The 18,191-nt window shown below is 40.4% G+C and overlaps 1 protein-coding gene and 1 pseudogene across 5 annotated transcripts in view; one reads left to right on the forward strand and one right to left on the reverse strand.

Moving 5' to 3' along the window:
* DIP2B (disco interacting protein 2 homolog B) overlaps window positions 1-18,191 on the forward strand; it is a 227,426-nt gene that overhangs the window by 107,453 nt on the left and 101,782 nt on the right. For all 5 annotated transcript variants that reach the window (XM_034645524.1, XM_034645522.1, XM_034645523.1 and 2 more), the window contains exon 3: window positions 17,934-18,062. In XM_034645524.1, the coding sequence (XP_034501415.1) occupies window positions 17,934-18,062 (129 nt within the window). The remainder of the gene's footprint in view (window positions 1-17,933; window positions 18,063-18,191) is intronic.
* LOC100480604 lies at window positions 7,981-8,344 on the reverse strand (annotated as a pseudogene).

The following is an 18,191-nucleotide window of genomic DNA, read 5'->3' on the forward strand; positions in this document are numbered from 1 at the left end:
TATCCCCCAGTAACACCAAGGACAGGGCAGTGGGAGTGGGCTGCCCATGGTATAGGCAATAAGGGATGCGGTATCTGTAACAATTAAAAAAGCAATAATAGGAGGCCGTCTGTCTTCGGCTCGGGTCATGATCCCAGTATCCTGGGATGGAGCCCCACATTGGGCTCCCTGCTCATCCCTCTCCCTCTGCTGCTTCCCCTGCTTGTGCGCACACTCTGTCTCTCCCTGTCAAATAAATAAAATCTTAAAAAAACACACACACAACGGTAATAAAGCCAACAAAAAGTTGGTCTGCTTTTTATTATTATCCTGTCTAGCAATTCCAAAGATTGTAAGTGATAAGCTGCCCCCTCTGCTGATGCAGACAGCAGCCCTGTCCCTTAAACGTGCCCTTGCTGATGCCGTCAGTTCCTGTCTCTCTCGTACACTCTGTCCCTTTCACCCAGATTCTTCCCTCAGCAGGCCATCATGCTTGTTACTGTTCTGTTAAAAACCCTCCCTTGTCGGCCTCTTCCATCGTCACCCCTCTGCTTCCCTTTATGACCAAACTGCTCTGAGTTGTCTGTACTTACTGTCTCTATTTTCTCAACTCCTGCTCAATTCTCAGCCTGTTCCAGTCCCTTCTAGGACTATTTTAAGTGACATCACAGAAGTAGTTGACCCTCTACCTCTTGAAACACTCCTTTGAAACTCTCTCTTCATTTTCTTGCTCTCCTCTTTCTGTTGCTCCTGGCCATCTTGGCAGACTCGGTCTCTGTTAAGTATTGGAGTACTCAGGGCAAGGCCCCAGGCCCTCTTGATGTCTCCCTCTCTAGCAGTAACTCACAGATTGCAGCCTGCATCACAATCACTGGAGGGCTTGTCAGTCTACAAATTGAAGGACCCCATTCTCAGGGTGTCTGATTCAAGAAGTCCGGGGTGGGGCCTGGGAATTTGCATTTCTGTTAAATCCCAGGTGGTGTTGAGGTTGCTGATCCAGACACCACACTTTGAGAACCAATGCTCTGTCGCCCTACAAGCATTTCAGCCATACCCGTGGCTTTAACTATCATTTAAATACAGGTAACTCCAAAATACGTATCTTCACCTCAAATCTGTCCTAAGCTCCTGACCCGTAGATGCAACGGAACACTTAACATTTCCACGGACATAACTTAAAGGAGCCTCCTTTTCAACATACGCAGTAAATTGATGACTTCCATACACCATCCCTACCCCCGCTGCCAACATGCACACATGCAAAACAGAAAATAAAAACAAAATCCAGCTACAGTGACATCCAGCTTGCTCTTGTACTTTTCTTCTAGTTTTCTCCTTCTGAGTACATCAAAGCCACATCTGAAAACCCCACCAGTTAGAGACTTAAAAATCATCCTCAGCATGTCCTTTATTCCCCATCTCTTGTCTGTCCCCAAGTTCAATCAGTTTTCTGTTTCTTCATTTTTGGCAAGTTTAATTTCTTTCTAGGAAATCATCTATTTTGTTATTCACAAGGCTCTCTTTATTTTTAAAGCCTCTTCTTGTTTACTTTGTCTACTCATAACTCTTTTTTTCTTTTGATGAGTCTTCCCAGAAGTTTGTCTTACCAAAGAATAAGCTTTTGATTTTGTTGAACCTTTTTTTTTTTTAAGATGTATTTATTTATTTGAGAGAGAGAGCATAGGAAGGAAGGAAGGGCAGAGGGAGAGGGAATCTCAAGCAGACTCTGTGCTCAGCGCAGAGCCGGGTGCAGGGCTTGATGGATGATCCTGACCTGATCCTGAGCTGAAACCAGAATCCGATGCCCAGCCGACTGCGCCAGCCAGGCGCCATATTTGTGGAACCTTTTTAAGTATGTCTTTATTTTCTGGCTTAATATTTTCAGCTTCTATATGTATTTCCTTCCTTAAACTCTGTTTACTCTTCTGTATTCTTTCTAAGTTTCCTGAGTTGGATGTTTAGATTTTCTTCAGCCTTCTTTCTTAAGATAAGTATTCCTTAATTTCACTGCAGTCACAAAACATGCCTGTACAAAGCAAGTCTTTGTTATTTGTTAAGACGTGCCTAGGATTTCCGTAACTCATCTATTTGTGTTTTATTTCTTGAATGTATGGTTTTGGCCCATTAATTCAAAATAGTTAATTGTGTTTTTCAGATCTTTTCTATTATTAGTGACTTTTTGACTATTTGATCTATCATTTCTGATAGAAGTGTGTTAAAAAAATCTGTATCATGACCATGTGTTTATCAGTTTTCCTTGTAGTTCTGTCAAGTTTTGCTTTATATGTTTTAAAGTGGCATTACTAGGAACAAGACAAGGCTGTCCACTCTCACCACTTTTATTCAGCTAATACTGGAAGTCCTAGCCACAGCAATCAGACAACATAAAGAAGTAAAAGGAATCCAAATTGGTAAGGAAGAAGTAAAACTCTCACTGCTCACAGATGACATGATACTATATATAGAAAACCCTCAAGACTCCACCAAAAAACTACTAGAACTGATAAATGAGTAGGATACAAAATCAATGTGTACAAATCTGTTGCATTTCTATACACTAATAATGGAGCAGCAGAAAGTGAAAATTAGGAAGTTAGGAAAACAATCCCATTTATAATTGCACTAAAACCAATAAAATATCTAGGAATAAACTTAATCAAAGAGGTACAAGACCTGTACTCTGAAAACTATAAAACACTGATGAAAGAAATTCAAACGATACAAAGATATGGAAAGATACTCCATGCTCATGGGCTGGAAGAAAAAATTTTGTTAGAGCAATCTATAGAGTTAATGCAGTCCCTATTAAAAATACCAACGGCATTTTTCACAGCACTAGAAAACAATCCTAAAATTTGTATGGAACCACAGAAGACCTTGATTAGTCAAAGCAATCTCGAAAAAGAAAAACTGTGGAAGTATCATAGTTCAGATTTCAGGTTATATTACAGAGCAGTAGTAATTAAGACAGTATGGTACTGTCATAAAAATAGATCCATAGATCAAAGGAATAGAACAGAAAACCCAGAAATAAACCCACAATTACATGGTCAGTTAATCTTAACACACGAGAACTGAAAATATAATTTTTAAAAAGTCTTCTTTGGAAAAAGTATCTTCAACAATGGCATTGGAAAAACTGGACAGCAAGATGCAAAAGAATGCATTTGAACCACTTTCTGTCACCATGCATAAAAATAAATTCAAAATGGATTAAAGACCTAAATGTGAGCTGAAACCATAAAAATCCTTGAAGAGAGCATAATCTCTCTGATGTTGGTCACAGTAACATTTTTCTAGGTATGTCTCCTGATGCAAGGAAAATGAAAGCAAAAATAAACTATTGGGACTATATCAAAATAAAAAGTTTTTGCACAGTGAAGGAAACAGTCAACAAAACTAAAAGGTAACCTACTGAATGGGAGAAGATATTTGCAAATGACATATCTGATAAAGTTTTAGTATCCAAAATATATAAAGCACTGCTACAACCCAATACCCAAAAGCCAAATAATCCAATTAAAAATGGGCAGAAGACATGAATAGACATTTTTCCAAAGAAGACATCCAGGTGGTCAGCAGACACTTGAGAAGATGCTCAGCATCAGTCATCATCAGGGAAACACATCAAGACCACAATGAGATATCACCTCACACCTGTCTCAATGGCTAAAATCAAAAACACAGGAAACAACAGGTGTTGGAGAGGATGTGGAGAAAGGGGAATCCTCTTGCATTGTTTGTAGTAATGCAAATTGATGCAGCCCTTGTGGAAAACAGCATGGAGTTTTCCTCAAAAAACTAAAAATAGAACTACCCTAGGATCCAGGAATCACACTACTGGGTATTTACCCAAAATATACAAAAACACTAATTCAGAGGGATACATGTACCCCTATGTTTATTGCAGCATTATTTACAACAGCCAAACTATGGAAGCAGCCTAAGTGTCTAGCGATAGATGAATGGATAAAGAAGAGGTGGTGTGTGTGTGTGTGTGTATATATATATATATATATATATATAAAATTCAGCCATAAAAAGAATGGAAACTTGCCACTTGCAACAACATGGATGGAGCTAGAGAGCATACTGCTGCTAAGTGAAATCAGTCAGAGAAAGACAAATACCATATGATCTCATTTGTGTGGAATTTAAGAAACAAATGAGCAAAGGAAAAAAAAAAGACATACAGAAAGCAAGAAACAGGCTTTTAACTATAGAGAACAAACTGATGGTTACCAGGGGGGTGGGGGGGAAGGGAGAAATAAGGGATGTGGATTAAAGAGCACACTTATTGTGAGGAAAAAAGTAAAATAAGATGATAAAAATACAATAAAATATAAATAAATAAGTTTACAAAGTCAAAAAAGAAAAGTGATGTCAGAGGCATCTGGGTGGCTCGGTTGGTTAAAGTCCACCTTCAACTCAGGTCACAATCCCAGGGTCCTGGGATGGAGCCCCATGTCAGGATTCCCACTCAGCAGGAAGTTTGCTTCTCCCTCTCCCTCTGTCTCTCCCTCTGGCTTGTGCTCTCTCCTGCACGAGCATGTTCGCGCTCGCTCTCTCTCTCTCTCTCTCTCTCTCTCTCATAAATAAAATCTTAAAAAAAAAGTGATGTTACTAGATAATACAGGAAGTAAGAATTACTATGTCTTTCTTTGTAAATTGTTCCTTTTATCATCAGTAACTGTCTTTGTCCCTGTGGTGTTTTTATCCTCAGGCTTTTTAAACAATCTAAACTGTCTAGAGTTATTAGACATCTTAATTCTCCTCCCAAACAATACAGGTACTTTAAAAGTGCTTCAATATCGACTACTGTTACTCTCCATCTTACATTTTAGTACGACCTTGTTTACATACCTCCTCCATTATCAATTATTGTTAATGTAGCTAATGATACTTAATATCTGTTCTTTGCTCCCTATTTCTTCATACATCTCAGTCCTTCCTCACAGTTTAATTTCCTTTTTCCTAAAGTCCATCCTATAGTAGTTACATATGTTAGTGAGGGTTTCTTAGTGGGGAATTCTCTCCATTTGTGTTTATCACTTTGCCTACCTCTGATCTTGAATCTGTTCATGTCTTTCCCAAAATGGGGTTGGTTGTAGGGCAAAAGAAGAGATTACCCCTTGGAATATTTACCCCATATATCTCTGCAGATTTTGAAGAAAGCATTTAGTTTGATTTTTTTTAAGGCCATTGGAATGCAAGTTTTAAACTTACTAAATTATATTAATGTCTGATAGAGAATTAAATGAAATAAGTCATTTTAATGCTTTCAGTAAGAATTTTCTAAGTTTTCCTTTTGGAAAGATAACTTCTGAGCTCTTTCTCTTTATTAGATTTCATCCATCTAATGGTGAAAAGCTTCACTGTGAAGGTGGCTAATTGTAGTGTTTAAAAGTGGCATTCTTCACTAATCTCCTTTGAAGTAAAAAAATTAATAGGCTTGCAGCATTGTACTACTAGAACAATTATGTGCACATGCTTATCTAAAAGTTCAGTGATTGATTCTTTTTTNACATGCTTATCTAAAAGTTCAGTGATTGATTCTATTTAAAAGGATTTTTGTTTATTTAAGTGATCTTTACAGCCAGTGTGGAGCTTGAACTCACGACCCTGAGTTCAAGAGTCACATGCTCTACTGACTGAGGCAGTCAGGCACCCCGGTGAATGATTTTCTGTATGGAATTTATTTGGAGTTGAAATTATCTTGGATTGCATATTTACGTGTATTTTCGATTTCTTTCCTCAAATAAGACTTAAAAAATTTAACAGTGTAGCAGGAGAATGGAGAAATGTGTAAGAGCACAAGGTTGAAGAAAATACTTAGAAATTAAGTGGTAGAAACTAAGGACAGTGTTGGCTAATAAAAAACATAGCTTAATCAGTGGCGTCACAGGGCTTAAGTTCTAAAGTCACTCTGTGACAAAAATCTGACATGTCAAATTACTCCAGTCTCCCAACATTGGAACTGGTTGTTGTTTCTTTTTTTTTTTTTTTCAAGATTTTATTTATTTATTTGACAGAGACAGAGATAGCCAGCGAGAGAGGGAACACAAGCAGGGGGAGTGGGACAGGAAGAAGCAGGCTCATAGCGGAGGAGCCTGATGTGGGGCTCGGTCCCATAACGCCAGGATCACACCCTGAGCCGAAGGCAGGCGCTTAACCGCTGTGCCACCCAGGCGCCCCTGATTGTTGTTTCTTTAAACACAAACCAGATTTTTATCTAGTAAATGAAGAACCATGTTGTGTGAAAAATATGTATCTTGATAAAGGTTAAAATCATACTCGGGGACTCAAGAAGGTCGCATATTGAGAGTGGTGGGAGAAATGAAGCTTTGGCAGATTCACATCTACTCATTCTGAGCCATGGCCTCTCTCAAAGGAATGGCCCACAGCACATCTTTCAGTATGGAGACTACTGGGGCCTGGGTATAGAGCTTCTCACACACCTCAGTTAGCAAGATGTTCGGGGGGGGGGGCCAGAAATTAACTCTCTTTTGGCAGGGTCCAAAGAATTGAAATTTCAAACCACATGTGTTCTAACTCCTCTGTAAATTAGTCATTCTTGCCCACTCTCAGAGTTGTAGAAAAACCGACAGTTTTATATAGGGAGGCAGTTTCCCTTTGCTAATTCCAGGTCTAGTCTTTAAGTTAAGATACTTTGGATACAAGTAACTGGTATTTCAGCTAGTTTCAATAGAAAAGAGTTTGTTCTAATGATACAGGGTTACTGACAGAAACTCCGGACAACACATATTTACTAAGTGCATCCAGGGTTCCAAGCATTATTGAGACACTGGGAGACAGCACTGGACAAGGCTGTTGAGTCGGCCTGGGACATTCCGTACCCTCACCCCACCCTGGCTTGCTCCCTCACTCTGTTAGAGGTTTGCTCAGCTAGGACAGAGAAGCCTTCCTTGATCAGCCCTATCAAAAACAGCCCCCACTCCCATTATCTGAGCTGCATTTTAAAAAAATTCTCTCAGACTGTCCCATGGATTATGGTTTATTCATGTGTCTTACTCTCCTACTAGAGTTTTAAGGTCTTTGAAATCAGGAAAATTCTTTTTTCATTATTATTTTTGTTCTTCCTGTCCCCAGTTTCTAGAATGAGGGCCTGACATATAGTAGACATTCTAGAAGTGTTTGTGGAACTGAACAGAAAGGACATTTAGAATTTCCAGTAACTCTTTCAGTAAACATCTGTGAAGATGAAAGTGTTGGGTAATGAAAGAAACAGATTACAGTACAGATTGGAGAGTGATGATGCTGGCAGCTTGTCTCTACCCTCAATAAATCTTTTAATTTAGACGTGCTACAACTCCAAGAGACTGTGTAGAGTATTTTGGTTCTCATCTGAGATTTGGCATTTGTATTTATTTAATTTTTATTTTTAAATGAAATTAATGAATCTATTTTAAATAGTCAAATGAGACTACAGGGTTTGTAACAACAACAAAAATGGGCAGTGTCGTCTTCCTTAGAGATGGATTCTTTCAGCTCCTTTCACTGTTTATTCTGGCATTTACCTGTGTTCCTAGGTAACATTTTTACCACTATTTCTGGACTTTTTTCCCCCCCAATTTGAGGCAGTATTTATTTTCTACTAGAAAAGATTAGAATCTTTCTCTCTTACATATTCCTCCCTCAACCACATAGACACCATGCACTCCCTTTTCCCCTTTACCTGTTCCTTCACATCTCCCATCTCATACTCATTCTAGGCTGTATGCTTAATATGTTACTTTTGTTGTTAAGTCAGCATTCAGTGCTTACATTTAAAAAAAAAAAGATTTTACTCATCTATTTGAGAGAGAGAGAGCATGCGCACAAGCGGGGAGGGGCAGAGAGAGAGGGAGAAGCAGGCTCCCCCCTGAGCAGAGAGCCCACTGAGGGGCTCCATCCCACATTCCTGAGCCAGAGGCAGATGCTTAACCGACTGAGCCACCCAGGTGCCCCTTACTTTTTTTTTTTTTTTTAAGTGTTCAGCTTTTTATCGAACAGGTTACAGAAGAGATTTAGTCAAAAAGACCAAAGCCCATGTCGTCCTCAGATTCCTCTGATTCTTTCTTTGCTTCCATTTTCTTCTCCTCGGCTGGGGCAGCCCGGTAAAGGGAGCAGGACTCCCTGCAGCCGTAGCACCAGCGCTGACGCGGGTCCACCAGCCCCTGCAGTACAGATGAGGCTCTGGATGTTGACATTGGCCAGGGCCTTTCAAACCAGCCTCGCCCGAAAGGTTCAGCATTCACACCCGCTGCTTTAATGAGGGCCTTGATCTTCTTCTCCAAGACCATCACCTCTTATTGTGCAGGATGCGGGCCTGGTAGATGCAGGCGAGCTCCAAGACCAAGACCATGTGCGAGTCACCCAGTGAAGTGAGAGCCTCACCCGAATGCGGTCTTAGCTTCCTTGGAAGGACTGAGCACCTTAGCAGGCGCTGAGGAAACTCAGTGCTTACATTATTATGATTATGTAAATATCGTTCACGGCTACGCTGTTTGCTTTACTAGGATTACCTTTTTTTTTCCTTTTTTCAGAATTCTCCATCACTTTATTATTCTTTTTGTAGAAACAGAATGGTGCTGTCTCTCTTCCTGCACATCGGAACTGTTTGTTTTCCTGTTCTGCTGCAGGCCTTCATCATCATTCTGGTGGCATCTTGGGGAAGAGTAGGGACAGATAGAAGTGTTGATTCTTTCATGTTTACTCAGACTTCTTTATCCTAACATTTCTATGGAAGTATTATTCAAAATTTGTACAAAGATAATTTCTACCGAACTAAAAGATCTCAAAGACCTTAGTACCTCATTTTTGCTGTTCACGAGCAAGCTGATCATATGGCCTCCAAAACAGCCTGATTCATGTGTTCAAACTGGGAGGCTTCCCTCCTTCAGGTGGGTCTGAGAAGAGACCTACTCAGTTCCGTTTGGTAACTCTTTACCATTTAAAATTGCCCTTGAGGCTCCTGGGTGGCTCGGTCAGTTAAGCGTCTGCCTTCGGCTCAGGTCACGATCTCAGGGTCTTGGGATCGAGCCCCGCATTGGGCTCTCTGCTCCTTGGGGAGTCTAGTTCTCTTTCTGTCTTGCTCTCACTCTTGCACTCATTCTTTTTCAAAAAAAAAAAAATTACATATATATATATACACACACACATATATATATATAATTGCCCTTGAAGGGGCGCCTGGGTGGCTCAGTTGGTTAAGCATCCGACTCTTGATTTCAGTTCAGGTTATGATCTCAGTGTTGTGAGGTCAGGCTCTGTGTGGGGCTCTGCACTGGGCGTGGAGCCTGCTTAAGATTCTCTCTCTCTCTGCCTCTCCGCTCACTCCTCCTAAAAATAAATAAATAAGTAGTTCGGTAGTGGCATCTTCTTTGGGGCCCATGTCTCTTGTTTTAGGACATTACTTACAGCTTCTGTTTTTGATGGCATTGGTGTAAGCAGTCCATTCTGTCTTCATGTATTTGAGATTGTCTGCAACCTTTGTGTATTTGTTTTTCTTCTTCGTCCTTACCGTTTGTCCCACTCTCTTTCACTTCATTTAATTGTGTTTGTCTCCTGCTTTAGAATAGACTCTCACCTTTTCCATGTTCCATCTTGGCCTAGGTTTGGACATTATTTTTTCCCCAGTTCCTCACCTACTGTCCTTTTAAGGATAAGACCTTTCAGTTTATGAATTTAGTCATATGTTGACATTCTCTAGCTTGTCTTGGTAAGACGCTTTAGTGACCCAGAGGTTTTCCCCAAACTTGGATTTCTTTTTTGGTGGCTGCTTATTTTGCTGGAGGGTATTTGCTCACCGGTATTCCAGTCTGTATCCACATGCTCCCTTTGCCAGTGGCTCCACACCCCTTTCATCACTGTTCTTTTCCGTTTGGTCCTGCCTTTGAGATTGTGCAAGCCTATATCCGACCAAAGAAAACCTTGTGTTGTATTCGGTCTCTCTGAAGCCTCTGATAACCTCTCTTGAGGATAGTTTGTGACCCTATTTTTCTTTCCTTTTTTTTTTTTTTTTTTTTTTTTTGTTTTTTTTTTNATCACTCAGTGCTCATCACGCCAAGTGCACTCCTTAATCCCCATCACCTATTTCACCCATCCCCCCACCCACCTCCTGTCTGGTAACCATCAGTTTACCACCCTGTTTTTCTTAGTGACTGTGCATAAGTATGAAAATCGTGAAAGGGACTTTTTTTTTTGCATAAAACTTGCATAGCTTAGAGATACACAAATAAGCAGGCTTTTCAGATTAACATTTGACCATGCCCTTTAAATTGGTATCTCTCCATTTTTGTCTTTGTTTTTACCAATCACTCACTATCACTGGTGGAGCTGAGGAGACAGACAAGATCTTAATTATTTCTTTTAGCCAAAATTGTGGGTACCTACACTGTGAGACCCAGAGCTGGTTACTGTAGGAGATACAAGACTCTGACCTCAAGTTATTTATACAAATGAGGTATACAAATGAGGATTATAAAAGAGACAGTAAACCTAAGCATTGTAAGAGACTTCTCAACGATGAGCTGTGGAAATTCAAAGGAACATGAACTTAAAACCAGCTATTTGAGGCACCTGGGTGGCTCAGTCGTTGGGCATCTGCCTTTGGCTCAGGGCGTGATCCCAGCGTTCTGGGATTGAGCCCTACATCAGGCTCCTCTACTGGGAGCCTGCTTCTTCCTCTCCCACTCCCCCTACTTGTGTTCCCTCTTTCACTGGCTGTCTCTCTTTCTGTCAAATAAATAAATAAATAAATAAATAAATAAAATCTTTAAAAAAAAAATGAAACCAGCCATTGAAATCAGGTATGGCATTTTGGAATGCTCCAGAACATTTCCAACTATATAAATAACAAGTAGGCAGCATGTCTCTTTGTGTGTGTGGAGGGGTGGAGGTGGCATGTATTTTATTTTATTCCATTTTGATTTAAAAGTTCCTTCCCGAATGAGGATCCTATCCTAATGGAAAGAACATGGAATTTTGTATTCCAGTCCCAGTTCTGTGCTTTCATTTGCTAGGTTGGGATGATAGTATTATAGTCTGGAGTGCACACACATTGCAGTCATATCTATTCCCACGTTCCTTATCAGAGGGAAGTCCACTATCTTCCTCGGAGGGCTTCTCTGAATTGTTCAAGAACCCCTTGGGACATAGCTAGAGCAGAATGAGAGGTGGTCAGTGCAGCTTACACACCCAAAAGGGAAGCACCCCATAGTCTGCTGCTGCTTTTCAGTGCCTCATGGGGTGCTTCTGAATACTGGTCCTCACCTGGTGACCAGTGGTACCAACCAGCTGCTAAGCGTGCTTCCTGGACGAGGAGCTCAGTCTCTGCACAGCTCAGCCAAGGTAGCCCTCTTGAATTCTCATGGCAGAGCTCTTGGTATTGTACTCTTTCAGCTGCATGCTCAGCCATTTTCCTGATACCAGGTGCCCCGGGAAGCTCTGGGTCAGGATCTGTTAAGACACCTGCCACTTCACAGACCCAGAACCTCTCATTCCCCTTTCTCCCAGAATCCATCCCTAGGAATCAGGCAGGTGGCCCCCTTTCCAGACTCCAAATGCAAACACTCTGATTCTTTCCTCCCTTTCCCCAGCCAGTGAGGTTAATCACCTATCCTTCTAAGGCAGGCTCTCAGCAACTGGGGGTAGGGGTGGGGGAGGGTACTTTAGCTCCAAAGGGAAGATTCCCCAAGTGATTCACTGTACCCTCATCCACCCTTCTTGCACGAGGTGGGAGTGGAGGCTCTATTTATAATGATTCAAGGTGATTACTGACATTCTCTCAGTATAGAAAAAGAAATTTAATCCGTGATGGGTGTCCTGCTTCCTTAATGGTGTCTGTCAGACAGTTATTGTGAAGATAAAATGAAATGGTGTCATGAAAGTTTAAAGAGCCATAGAAATTTTATTATCATTGTTATTCTGTCATTTCCTGTTTAAATCCCTTCAAAGACCTTTCCTTTGGCTTAGCGTAAGTGACCCAACCTGGCTTTTCTTCCAGCCTTGTTGTGTATCGCTCCATCTCTTTCACTGTCCCCATCAGTCTTTCTTATCTTGTCAAGGTTTTTCTCCCTCTTTGGACTTGTACAAATACCATGCTTTTGTAGCAAGTGGCTTTTCCTTCTCTCTGCCTTACTAAAGCTTATATCAGTGTCTCCTCTTAACAGATCTTCCTTGAAATTCTAATACAAACTAAATTTCCCATTCTGTGGGCTAGGAGAGCCTGGTTGTTTTCCTTCTCAGCCCATACATGATGTAAAAGATATACATGAAGTGGTGGTCACTTATTTAATTTCTTTTCTGTATACCAGCACCAAGACCAGTGAGCATGTCTGCTCTGTTTACTCTAAAAAGTTGAATTATTACATTACTTGGTTCTCAGAGCCCATCCTGCTTTACTCTGTTACTCTTACAGGTGAGAATATCTGGTAATCATAGGCAGAATTGAAAAATAAGAAGCTGAGGTTGGTTTTCTTCCATCTTCGTGAATAGAAATTTTGCATAGTTTTATATTAGTAAATATCAGCTTCTTTTTCGAGTCATCACTGTTACTGTGTTCAAACAGTGGCATTATGGAAGACTGTCTTTGCCAAAGAACAATAAATCATGTACATGTTGATCATTGAGAAGGAAGGCCTTGTGTTGTAGAAGAAATTAAAATTTGTGGTTTTTCCTCAACTTATTAAATCTGGTAGCTTCATCATTACTTAAACATAATGGCGACCCCTAGTGGATATTCTGTACAACTGACCAAAATATCTGGAACCCTCCAACTGACATTGTGAAATTATCAGCGAGTCATCTTTTTCTTTGAATATCAAGTGTGTTCACACTTGAATTTAGAAGCTTTGAAGAAGACTTGATTTGTAAGGTCCACAGCTCTTGTTCCAGCATGCATCTGTATGTACTGTTTTTAAATTACTTTGATTTATACATAACTCTTTCTGTAGTAAACAAAAGAATGAAATGGTAAAGAACTATGGAGTACCTCATCATTACTTAAGGGGTTTTATGTCCTATTTGGTCCTTATAAGTTGTATATAAGTAGTTTTTTTTTTTTTAAGATTTTATTTATTTATTTGACAGAGAGAGAGAGATAGCACAAGCAGGTAGAGTGGCAGGCAGAGGGAGAGGTTAAAAGCAGGGTCCCCGCTGAGCAGGGAGCCTGATGCGGGGCTCGATCCCAGGACTCTGGGATCATGACCTGAGCCAAAGGCAGACGCTTAACTGACTGAGCCACCCAGGCACCCCTCATATAAGTAGTTTTTAACATTTACGGTTGTAATTACCTTAAGGACATGATATTTTGTGTTCTTTTATCACTTGACATTATTTCATTTAGACTATTTCACACGGCTGCCAAGTCAACATATTTGCCATTTTTTCGTGGTGTGTAATACCTTATTATGTTGATACATGTAGTGAATTCTGTCTTTGCTTTTAGTTTCTCACTATGATAGTCCAGCTATACACATCTTGTTCAAAGTATCGAAGTCTCTATTTTCAGACCCCAGGTAATTCCTGAGATCTGTTGGAGTGTGAAACCCTGGTCAGGGAATGATTCGTCTCTAAGCAGCATCTTGTCCGCCTCGCTGACGTTGGATGTGCTGTTCAGTAGTGCCTTGCTGTGCTCCTGTGTCCTCTGATCCTCCCTCTTCTCTTTGAGGAGACTTGAGGTACATTGTTTCCTGCCCCCTTCCATGACAAATTGTTGCTCTGGCAAGTAAGCTAAGGTAGGAAGAGACTTCCACAGTTCTTTTAATCCAACCAGGACATAGTTACCTCCCTCTCACCTCCAAATTTGTATTGATTTTTCTGTTACTTTTGGAAAAGGAGGCAAGTGATTTTAGAAGATTGGAAAATCCTGCTTGTAGAGTCATAATTTATCTAAAGAAGCTGAAAACTGAATATTATTTCAACTTATTTTGGTCATAATCTAGTCTATGTGGTATGACCTTTGAATTAAGAAGATCCAATATCATTTTTATTTTCTTCTTTACTCTTAACTGTTTCCTTGATGTTCTGTAATGAACATATATTATTTTTATATTTTGAAAAAGATAATATTTCTAAATTATAGCATCCCAGTAAAGCCTATGGAAAAATATATAAAACATTCAAAATCTCATCCCCTAGAGATAATTGCTACTAACATTTTACTGTATTTGCTTCCAGTTTTTTCAATTCACATATAAAATATATTTATAAGTATTATATTTTAAAAGGTAAACTCCAGTTCATTGGAATAAAAATTTATAAAATACATGTACATTGGAGACTGATTATTTACATTCAGAAGGATTATCTACGGGGTGCTTGGCTGGTACAGTCATGTGACTCTTGATCTTAGGGTCATGAGTTCAAGCGCATGTTGGATGTAGAGATTGCTTTAAAAAAGGATTATCTACAGTTTCATTATTAAACTCCCCTGTTATACTTAAAGTGATTCAATTCCTATGAATTCATTTTACTCTTTTTTTTTTTTTTGATAGCTTCTTTTGAACTTGAAGGAGGTGTATTGCACATTTGAGCCAAGGTTATTTTGTCAGAAATCCATGTTTCTGTGGCATTGTGCTTCGTGGGCACCTGAGGAAGGCTCACTGAACAAACTTGTCAGCCACTTATTAAAACTGCACATCGACCTTCTAGTTTCATTTCTGACAAGCTACAACAAAATGATTGTCATGGTTTTAGACCCAAAAGGGACCTGGTCTGCTTGAATGACTCCACTCCTGAGAAAACTGAGATAAACACAGCAGAACATCGTAGTAATGTTGCTTGGTGAATAGTGTGTTGTGAGGCCGCCTTCCGCACCCCCCGCCCCCCCCGTACCAGCTCAGTAGATCTCTTGCTAAGTGTCATCTGACTCTCAGCTCTCATCAGATGTCTGTATTTGTGTTATGTTTCCTTGTGGTTTATCTCTGATAACGCTTAGATAATCCTGAGTGGAAATACTCATTCTTTTGCATCTTTCCTCAAATGTTATCTAGCCACTGACTGTAAATCCTGAAGCATTTAGATGTTCCTAAACTATATTATTAATTCTGATTGCTTTCTGCCTAACCGACTGAGCCACTGGACACCCCGAGCACTCAACTCTTGGTTTTGGCTCAGGTCATGATCTCAGGGTCTTAGGATTGAGCCTGTGTCAGGCTCCATGCTCTGCGTGGAGTTTGCTTGAGATTCTCTCTCCCTCTCCTTCTGCCCCTCCCGCTTGTATGTGCACACTCTTTCTAAAATAAAACTTTTTTTAAAAACCCTTCAATTGACAATCCCAGACATTACATTTCAAAATATCAGTGTCAAAATATGTTCTTCTCAGGGGTGCCTGGGTGGCTCAGATGGTTAAGTATCTAAGCGTCTGCCTTCAGCTCACGTCATGATCCCAGGGTCCTGGAATCGAGCCCCCATCGGGCTCCCTGCTCGGAGGGAAGCCTGCTTCTCCCTCTTCTTCTGCTGCTCCCTCTGCTTGTGCTCTCTCACTCTCTCTGTCAAATAAATAAATAAGATCTTTAAAAAAAATATGTTCTGCTCAGTTACATTAAAAATTGCAGCTGCCAGGAACCATCACAAACAAACATTTCTAGATCCATAAAAGCACTTTAGTGGAGAGCATCCTAAAATATTTTCTTCTTGCTTTCTTTTTTTTTTTTTTTTAAAGATTTTATTTATTTATTCAACAGGGATAGAGACAGCCAGCGAGAGAGGGAACACAAGTAGGGGGAGTGGGAGAGGAGGAAGCAGGCTCATAGCGGAAGAGCCTGATGTGGGGCTCGATCCCATAACGCCAGGATCACGCCCTGAGCCGAAGGCAGACGCTTAACCGCTGTGCCACCCAGGCGCCCCTCTTCTTGCTTTCTTAAAAACAGTATATGAAAAATAATCTAACTATTAAAAAATAAAAACCTTTTAAATTCTGTCTGTTTAATCTAACTATTAAAAAATAAAAACCTTTTAAATTCTGTCTTATGATTTTGTGGGTCGGAAATTTGGGCAGGGCTCGGTTGGGTGATTTTTGTGTTCCACACAGTGCCACCAAGGGTCACTAAGTGCTTTTCACCTGGTTCATGGTCGGGCCTAGAAGGTCCAGGATAGTTTCACTGATATGTCTGGTGCCTTGACAGGGGCAGGTAGAGGGCTGGGCTCAGCTGGGACTTTCACCAGGAGCTGTTTTAGATGGTCTCTCTAGCGTGCTAGCCATTTTTAAAAGATCATGTGACATTGTCATGATGAGTCTCAGTTCCTGTCATACTGTGATGCCCTCAGCCTTCACAAGGTATATGGGACTATTACTTACACTCCCCGACCACTGTGCTTTCAGTCTGCTTTTTTATTTCTTGACTTTATAAGCTGATTCTCACCTGTAATCTGGAGCAGGGCATTCGCTGGATAAGTGACATCTTACTGTAGTGGGCACTTAATTTCCTGTGTGTGAGATGCCTTTCTGAGCACAAGTAAATGCTATTTAAGAAATTTAAAATATTCCGTAAAAAAAAAAAATCCTGCAGTATGTGACAACATGGATGAATCTGGAGGATATGATGCTGAGTGAAATAAGCTGGTCACAGAAGGACAAATGCTGTATGGTTCCACTTTTAATGAGGAATCTAAAATAGTCATACTCAGAAAGAGAGTAGAATGGTGGTTGCTGAGGGGAGAGGGGGTACTGGGGGGAGGGGGAAATGGGAAATTGCTACCCAGTGGGTAACAAGTTTTAGTTATAGGGAAGTCATCAGAGAGGGAGACAAACCATGAGAGACTCTTAACTTTAGGAAACAAACTGAGGGTTGCTGGAGGGGAGGTGGGTGGGAGGATGGAGTAACTGGGTGATGGGCATTAAGGAGGGTGCATGATGGGATGAGCACTGGGTGTTATACACAACTGATGAATTATTGAACTCTACACCTGAAACTAAAGATGTACTATATTGTTGGCTAATTAAATTTAAAAAAGTTTTAGTTACGTGAGGTGAATGAGTTCTAGAGATCTGGTATACATCACGCTTGGAGTTTACAGTACTGTATTGTACACTTTAAATTTATTAAAAAGGTATATCTTATCTTAAAAGGTCTTACTGTAGCTTTTAAAAAATATGACTTAGGGGCGCCTAGGTGGCGCAGTGGTTAAGCATCTGCCTTCTTCTCAGGGCGTGATCCCGGCGTTCTGGGTTCGAGCCCCACATCAGGCTCCTCTGCTGGGAGCCTGCTTCTTCCTCTCCCACTCCCCCTGCTTGTGCTCCCTCTCTCGCTGGCTGTCTCTCTCTCTCTGTCAAATAAATAAATAAATAAAATCTTTTAATAAAAAATAAAAAATATGACTTAGGAGCTCACACCATTTGAGGAAAAAAAGGCGGTGTAATACCAGAACTTAAAGTATTTTTCTTCTGATTATTTTACCTGCATATTTCCCCTTTCTCCATATCCCTGATAAGACAGTAAATGTTGAGAGGGCAGAGGATGGGAACAGGCCAGGTACTGGAAAGGGACAAGTTCAGTAGTGACTCCAGTTGAAAGAGGGGCAAGTAGACTTGACTTGAAGCTATGTTTGCATAATAAACACTGACATGTTTACTTGGAGTAACTTATGGTGGTGAGGCTAAAGCTCCCCAAATTTTCTTGTACCATTATGCAGGATTAGGGGGTCATGTACACACACCTGTCCCCTCATCCCATCAATTCTTAGTATTGCTAGAATGGCCTTTTCACTTCACATTTACCTTCTTCCTATTTCTCTCCCATCACTTGTTGACAATTATGACTGTAAGATTATATTTTTTAGCCTGGATGTCTTTATCATTTTTATGTATGTATATTGACACTCTCTAATCATTTATAATAGATGAGGTCATAGTACCTACCTCAGAGTGTTGTGGGAATGCCATAAGGTGCTCAGAAAACTTTAGCTGTTATTGTTGTCAGATAACCATATTCCAAACTTCCTTTTTTTAGAAACTGAATCAGCAGTGCAGAAAGAACATAGAAACCAGACACCTGCTCCATGTGCATCTCAAACTTCCGCTCCTTCTAAGTACCACCGAACTCGATCTGGGGGAGCCAGGGATGAACGATACCGATCAGGTGAGAAGGAACTGAAAGTTACCAGCAGAAGAGTTTTTAGTGACTACAGCATGAACTCTATATCCTAAAAGCTTTTAATGTTTGGGTTTTTTCCGTTGAAGGACCAGCAGGTCTATATTAGTTCATTCA

Source organism: Ailuropoda melanoleuca, chromosome 16 (assembly GCF_002007445.2).
Source record: "Ailuropoda melanoleuca isolate Jingjing chromosome 16, ASM200744v2, whole genome shotgun sequence".
NCBI lineage: Eukaryota > Metazoa > Chordata > Mammalia > Carnivora > Ursidae > Ailuropoda > Ailuropoda melanoleuca.